This window comes from Lytechinus pictus, chromosome 4 (genome assembly GCF_037042905.1).
Source record: "Lytechinus pictus isolate F3 Inbred chromosome 4, Lp3.0, whole genome shotgun sequence".
In the NCBI taxonomy this organism is placed as follows: Eukaryota; Metazoa; Echinodermata; class Echinoidea; order Temnopleuroida; family Toxopneustidae; genus Lytechinus; species Lytechinus pictus.
The window spans coordinates 12,569,987-12,578,161 of NC_087248.1; the positions used below are offsets into that span (position 1 = coordinate 12,569,987).

Consider the following 8,175-nt stretch of genomic DNA (forward strand, 5'->3'; position numbering starts at 1 on the left):
CTTGGCAGTTCAAGAAAAGTATCTGATCGATTTTATTTTTCTTATTCTCATAATAATTATATTGAATCAGTCACAGATTCCGTGTGCCTAGATATTCTCAAATCATTAAATACTCTTGATAAAATCGATGATCATTGCGCTCTGTCAAAGATATTTTGATTACGTTGTCGTCTGCTCTGATTGAATCACGAATTGACGAGCAAATATCAAACACCGCATTTCTTTCATGAGCATCTTATGATCAGCACACTCATGTTAGGTGTTTGAAAACATGTTCAGAATAGCATGAGAATTAATCTGATAATAATAAAGCACCTCCTTGCTAGATCGCCCCATTCTGTATTTCTCTCACTCTCTCTCTCCCCTCCCCCCCCCCTCTCATACTAGCTCCCTCGACCCCTCTTATCGGTTTTTCTTTTTTGTTCTCTCATCTTTTCCTTGCTCTTTTCCTAAGTATAAGCTCTTAAATCTTTTCTGTGAAATACATGCATGAAAATGCAAACACACTACACACTATACCCCATCTCTCAAGTCTGTATCTCTCTCTCCCTCTCTCTCTCTCTTTCTCTGCACCCATCTCTCCCTTCCCTCATCTTATCTCTATGCCTATATCCCGTTGTCCTTGCCCCTTTCTTATTTTGTTATCCCCCCCTTCCCCTCTCGTCTAGCCTTCCCTTTCACCCCTTCTCCCCCCTTTAGTTGGCTTCTCTTTCTTCGCATTGAAATCACAGCCCATCCACAAATAATCCCTCCGGCAACTTGCCTATTTACTCTTCCTTTTTCTCGTATACCAGCCCCCTTTTCTTTTATCTCCAGATGATGTTTACGTATATATTTAGTTGTATAGTAACGGCTCTAAATAGACGCAATCATTTTGGCAGTGGTCAATGCGTTTGTACAAAGAATTCTGGGTAATGTGATTTGCTTTTTTCATGATGCCTCTTAAATTGGATTAAACAGAAGGATGGGCCGATATTCTCCTGTTTTATATTAACAAAAGAATAATTATATCCATGTAGAGGCCACGGACATGTCATCAAGGTTAGTAGCATTCTTTAACACCTTGACTATAATTCAGTGTATTTTATCATATTAGCTTCTTTTTTTTATTTGTATCGTTAGAGTAGATTCACCTGACTGTGCATGAGCGAGTTTGGTAAATATCCGACTTGGTAAATCCCGAGCAGGTTTTTATGATGGAAATAAAATTTGATTTAAAAAAAATACACCGTGATTCTCTTTCCTATTCTTAATTTGATTTGATTTCTGCATTCACATCAGTATCAGAATTTGAATACATGTATACAATAAGGTAACACATAATAAAATAATAATAGTCGAAGCAGTGCAATTAAGTCTCAACAAGATTGTATTCTACTTTTTTTTCAAAACAAGATGATAATTTAAAGGAATGCAGGAGACCGCCATCGTGAGCGATTGGGCTTGATTCTCATTACATTTTTCATAGATCATACAGATGGTGCCCTGAACCTGATATTCAATCATTATATCACTTTAAAAAATTTAGATTATTCATTCATTTGTTCGATCATTTAACCTATAAACTTTTTGGGTATTCGTGGCATCGTGCGTTTATATACTTCATGTGATTAATACTGCAATGATTCATTCCATTTGCATAGTATCTTCATTCACATTAAATCTTAATGAGTGTCATATTGAAGATATCGCATTCAGTTGATTTTTATTATCAAAAATGACATTTTTTTTTTTTAATTAGTTTGTTAAGGGGTAGGCTATTTCAAATATCAAACTATCATAAATCTAAAATTTTCCGACAGGCTGGACATTGACATGAAAAAGAAACCAGACCTTCAACCAAATTTAATCGACTTAATTGGCTTTGTCTCTATTTTTTTTCATTATTATAATTTGGTTGACTGGATTACGGTCAGTCGTTTTTTAGAAGAATTATGAATTGTTATACAGTGGTAACAGAAGTGAGGCATTAAAACTCGATGTGTATAAAAGGAGGGAAACATGTCATTTTTCTACATTTATTTATCAGTTTAGTGGGTTTCTTCTTCATTCCTCTAACCTAAATATGACAATTTCTGCATAGGATGATTGTATATTTGGAAATTCACTACATAATGATTATTGTAATTTACTAGAAGTTGAAAGATTTGAATTTTGATCTCATACTGTGCCAATTCACCTATTCCTCATAATCATGCTTCATTGCAAAACATTTACCTCAAAAAGGTAATCCATAAGACTAACTTCTAGCATTAGCATCCTGAGCTGAAGTGAATTTGTGCTAAAATATTAAAGACAATTGGGATTATGAGCATGCATGACGCATGTCTGTGATAAGGTTCACAATCGTGTTTGATTAAGGATTTGAATAAATTAGAAGTCTAATAATCACAAAATAATATGGTTTAGTTTCATGTTTGGGTGCCAGTTCAAGGTCATTCTTAGAAATTCAAACGTTCAACAGTGGCGTACAGATGGGGGGCTTGCCCCCTCCCCAACCAAAAAAAAAAGAGAAAAGGAAAGAGAGAAGGTTGAAATATTATATTCTTTTCTGAATATCATATCATAATATATCACAAAATTGGCTTTGGTAATAAAACAAGTCGAAATTTTTGCATGCTCGCTTCGCTCTTTCGCAATGTTTTTAAATAAATTTTGCCCCATACGCCAAATCTGGCTCCCTCAAAATGTTTGGTTCATTACGCCACTGACGCAAAACACTTTATTACTTTAAAAATATACTGTAATGATCTGCCCAATGGCTAACTATATGATGAATAATAAGAGAGGGGAAAAAATGATAAACTTGGACAGAACTAGAAGATTAATTTGATTATTAAATACATACAGATAAATTAATCTCAATTTTTCTAACATGCCACCCCCTTATTTCTTACAGCGAGTTCTCCGAGGGCTATCGGCGATCCTCCAATCCACGACGGGTTCTCCGGGAGGCATGGAGCCCAACGCAGGACCAACAGCCCTCTAACTATGACAACTACAACTACCAACAACGTTCCCCGCGGGAGGCGCCACGATACTCACCCCGACATCACACGAGGGTCCACCCCATTAATGACGGGAGCCAATATGGAGCCATTAGTCAAGGGGGTGGAGGAGCTGCTGCAGGAGCAGGGGCAGGAGGTGGAGCAGCAGCTGGGGGAGGAGGGAGTACCGTGTGTATGGTTGCTTCCATAGCTGTTCTTTCGACCCTGATCATAGTCGGAGCAACACTGGTCGTTGTTTATTTTACAACAGGTTTGTTTTGTTTCTATCGCTTTGGTTGACTTGATTGAAAATTTAACTTGTTAGAGTGAAAACATCATACACATTTCACAAATGAAATTATGTAAGCATATATATGAGCAAATCTGGGGAGTGTTTCGTGAAAGGACTTGTCAGACGTTTAATCCGACAAATACTGTTAAGCCGACAGTTACCATGGTAACAGTGCCTCTTAGCCAATCAGAATCAAGGAAAGTTGTCGGATCTGACAATTTGTCGGACAAAAATGTTGATCAAAGGCTCCCCTGTGGAGCGTTTCATGAAAGGACTTGTTAGATTTTGTATCCGACAAGTACTGTTTTAGCCGACAGTTACTATGGTAACAGTGCCTCTCAGCCAATCAGAATCAAGGAAAGTTGTCAGATCTAACAATTTGTCGGAGAAAATGGTGATCAAAGTCTCCCCTGGTCAAAAAGTGCAACATCAGTCTTCGTTACTGTAGAAAAGGCGTAATTGGTGAACCACACATTAAAGGGGAAATTAGTCTCATCATCACTAGTAAATGGTAGAGGGGGCTGATCATGGTATTCTACGTGTATGAATTTGGGGTCCAAAAGGGAGGCACCCCCTCACCCTGTCCCGGATCTGGCTTCAGACTACTGAAGATCTTGGTCTACTAACACATGTGGATGACGAATAAAATTCTACTCTGATTTGAATTTGTTCTTGCTCGTAAATTCTAAGACAGTGAATAGTTTGGGACATTAAACAATAATTTACAGGTGCCAAAATTGTTTAGAAAAGTGTTTTTTTTTTTCGACATCAAAATTTATTTCTTAAAAGGATACTCCAGTCTGAGGATAATATGATTTAAATAGATGAAGAAAAATCGGACAATCAAAACACTGAAAATTTGATCAAAATCGGACAAGAAATAACAAAGTTATGACATTTTAATATTTTGCATTATTCCGGTGAAATAGTTCTAGGCTTGTTTTCATGAATATTCAATGGCGAATTGATGATGTCATATCCCCACTTTTGTATTTTATTATATGAAATTAGGTTTATTCAAATTTCTTCCTTCAAAAACTTAAAACATTGGATTGAAAAGTAATTAACATGATTAAGAGCATTATCATTGCTGCAACTTATTTCATTATGAGGGAGACATATCATTCACACTTGTACGAAATAATGAAACAATCATGATTACATGTAATGACATTAAAAAAGGGAAGGTGGGGATGTGACATCATCAGTCGACCTAATGAAATATTCATGACGATGTGCATATCACTGTTTTCACAAAATATTGCTTAACTTTAAACTTCAATAACTTCGCTAATTAACGATTTTGTTGAACTTTGGTTCACAACACAAAAAAAACAGAAAATAACGAAGAGTTACCTCGAAATTTTCGGCTGCTAACTGCAACCTTCGTCAGCGATGTGACCCGATTTGACCTTAGTGACGTAATGATCGATGATCGGGTCGTAGACATTCGGAAGCTTGTATCGCCCCCCGTCTCTGTTGAGAGAAGGTCTGAACGCCCGGATGTAGATGGCCTCTTTCACACCTCTCTCGAAGTACCGCGGCTCCCTGTCCAGCACTTGTACCTTGTTGATGTCAACACAATGGCCAGGGGATTCGATGTGGATGTGCTGAGATACCTCGGAGGAAGTGGAGCTAGGGCGTCGGTGTTCAAGGAATCTTGTCCTAAGGGAACGTTCTGTTTCTCCTATATAAGATTCCTGACATAGACCCTTAGTCGTCTGTCCTTGACAAGGAATCAAATAAATAGGACCGGTGATATCCTTCTTCTCTGTCTTATCTTTCGGCGCAACCAAGTACTGTCTAAGGGTCCTTGTTGGTTTGTAACACACCCTAATGCCAAATTGACTGAAATTCCTACGAAGGGCTTCCGATAATCCTTTAACGTACGGAAGTACAATCTGTCCTTTGGGTGGCTTGGGGTTGTCCTTTCTAGGCGGAGACTTTCCTTTAGCTGAGTTATCGATCTTGTTGAAGACCCAACTAGGATAGCCGCACTTGGAGAGAGCCCGTTTAACGTGTGCTTTTTCCTCAGAAACGGTGACTGGATCTGTGATAACCGCTTCCGCTCGATGGAAAAGAGTCTTGATCACACCAAGCTTATGTTCAAGTGGGTGATTAGAGGAAAAGTTCAGGTATTGGTCGGTGTGCGTAGGTTTACGGTAAACTTTGATATCCAAGTTGCCGTCTGGTTGAATAACCGTCAAAGTGTCAAGAAGTTCAACAAAATCGTTATCTTTTACCAACACAGATGAACTTTCATAACTTCGCTAATTGTTATCAGATTTTGATGAAAGTTTCAGCATTTTGCTCCATGAATTTTACTCTATTTATTGAGATACAAATATTTTCAGCCCGAAGCATGCCTTTAAGATCAATATCATATTATCGAGTGACCAAACAAGCCATAGCTGAAGATTAAATTGGCTGACCCTAAATATAATTCGTGCATACAGGTGTATGGGCTTGACTTATCCGCAATAATGGAGGATATCAGTGCGCCCAATTCTAATGTGAATAAAATTTCATATGTTTGTACATTTTTTTAAAATCTTATGTCAACAGACATTCAATTTGGCAGTTCGTCATCGGAGACCACAACCGCGGCAACGATAACAACATCACCTGCATCAGAAGCTGTATTAACCAATGCTCCTACAACTATTGCTGCAGCCATTACCGGCCAACCTGCAAGCTCACCAGAATCCACGACTACACAGGCTTCCACGACTCAAGGGTCGTCAAATGCACCTACCAAGGCCATGACGGCAGGAGTTGCCACGACAAACCCAGACAGCTCTGCAGCAAGCTCGACATCAAGTGATGCACACATCACGGCTGCAGTTGCTACTTCTCAATCAGACAGCACAGCCTCAACTTTGACGTCAACATATCCACCTACCACAGCAGGAGTTGCTACCACACAACCAGACAACACTGTAGCAACGTTAGGGTCAACTGATTCACCTGTCACAGCAGGAGTTGCTACTGTAGCATCTGGTAGCACAGCATCAACGTTAACTTCAACTAATTCACCTATTACAGCAGCAGTTTCCGCAACGCAGCCAGACAGCTCTACAGCAACATCAGCAACTTTCACCACTACGTCTACAACCGCGACCGCGAGTGGTGTATCGAGCACACAAACTTTAAACACTGATACAACACCAAGTAGTACGGTTCCTAGCAGTTCAAGCCTTACAACCTCAAATACACCGACAACAATCCCGGAGTCTACAGTACAATCTTCCACATCTGCAACAACTGCCACCCCGGTCTCAACACCAACCGATTCACCCAAAGCAACCACATCTTCCAGTACCGCACAGTCTGTCAGCTCCTCAACCAATCCATCCAACAAGGCTACAACAGTGGACATTGGTACAACACAAGAAGTACAGTCAACGGCCGACACAGCCACGACAACAACCAAGTCCCATGTTGCTACAACAAACAAAGAGGTCACAACAGAGGAAGATGTCACAACACAGGAAGAGGATGAGTTGACGTATTCCATGACAACTGTTGACTCCTCGATCTTGACAACCGAAGACTCGTCGGACCAGACCGGACCTACCGCAGGTGCTTACACCGAAAATACAGAGGTTACAACTGAAGAGTTGACCGCAACTCCCACAGATGCAACAACCGCCGACACTTGAAGAAATAATATATGCCTAACTAAGAATTAACTGAGAGTATTTGCATACACAGATCCGTCCTTTGTTAGATCTCAAGTTGGGCATGGTAGCTCAGTGGTAGTTCACCCCCGGCCCTCCCCCCATTTTGAAAGAAACACTCAAAAACGAAGGAGCGAAGCGACCGCGCTTGTCTTGGGGGCACTATTGCATTTTCTAAAGTGAAATCGAAGGATTTTGTGCTCACTTTTTGGTAAATTGTGTGAAAATTTTCAGGGAAAATAGAGCTTTGAAAATTTCTGGTGGGGACGACTGACTCCCTGCCCCCTATGGGTATTGTAGTATGTTCTTTGTTGACCTAAGATAAGAGCTATTCCACCATCTTTACTGAATACATTCCGGTAAACAGCCCCAAACCAGACGGCGCATTACAAATGCTCTTGCCTCATCCAGAAATTTAAAAATAACACCTTTTATAAGATATTTTCACAAATTTTATGAATATTTTGTCTTTCTAATATTTGATCGGACCCCAATCGTATAGACCGAATTTTTAATCGTATAGGAATTTAGAGTGTACTTGAAATCTACTCCATACTTTGAACGCGTGTTTATTTGCTGTGAATATTTTGTAGAAGCTATTGTAAATAGTGGTGAGTGCATTATCAAAATATTTGTATATATTTGTTTCGACATTCCTGTATTTTAGGGGAAAAAAGAAACTTTTTTTTATCAAACTATACTCTCTATAGCTTTAAAACAGATTTTAAAATAAATTATGTTTGACGTCAATTATCTTGATCTTAAGTCTCGGACTATTTTATTACATTCCGTCAATCGAGTTGAAAATGTTCGCACGTTTGCTGGAATGAGAAATGCTTAGACGTGAGGTTAGACACGCGATATTTTGAAAAGATTTATTAAATTATTCCAAATAATTTAATGTTAACCATGACAAAAAATAGACTTTGAAGTAAAATAAGATAGCACTAGGATCTTCGACAGCAGTGTTTATGTTGCGACTTTATTGAATGCATAAAAAAGGGACTGAGATTTCTTTGGGGATGAACTGGATGGTCGTTCGTCACCACCTCATTTCCCAGCCCACACCAACCGATGCACCTACAACATCCACAAAGTACCACACAGTCTGTCAGCTCCACAACAAATCCTTTCAACAAGGCTACAAGTTACAACAGTAGACATTTTATTAAGTACAGTCAACGACCGACACGTGAACTTGATGGATATGCCTATG

The 8,175-nt window shown here is 39.2% G+C and overlaps 1 protein-coding gene across 1 annotated transcript; it reads left to right on the forward strand.

The window, feature by feature from the left end:
- The first annotated feature begins 814 nt into the window (after positions 1-814).
- On the forward strand, positions 815-7,709 carry LOC129258428 (uncharacterized). The gene is made up of 3 exons (XM_054896702.2): positions 815-1,041; positions 2,900-3,258; positions 5,845-7,709. The coding sequence occupies exons 1-3, from the start codon at positions 1,031-1,033 to the stop codon at positions 6,939-6,941; spliced, it is 1,467 nt and encodes a 488-aa protein (XP_054752677.2). The 5' UTR covers positions 815-1,030; the 3' UTR covers positions 6,942-7,709.
- The last annotated feature ends 466 nt before the right edge of the window (positions 7,710-8,175 follow it).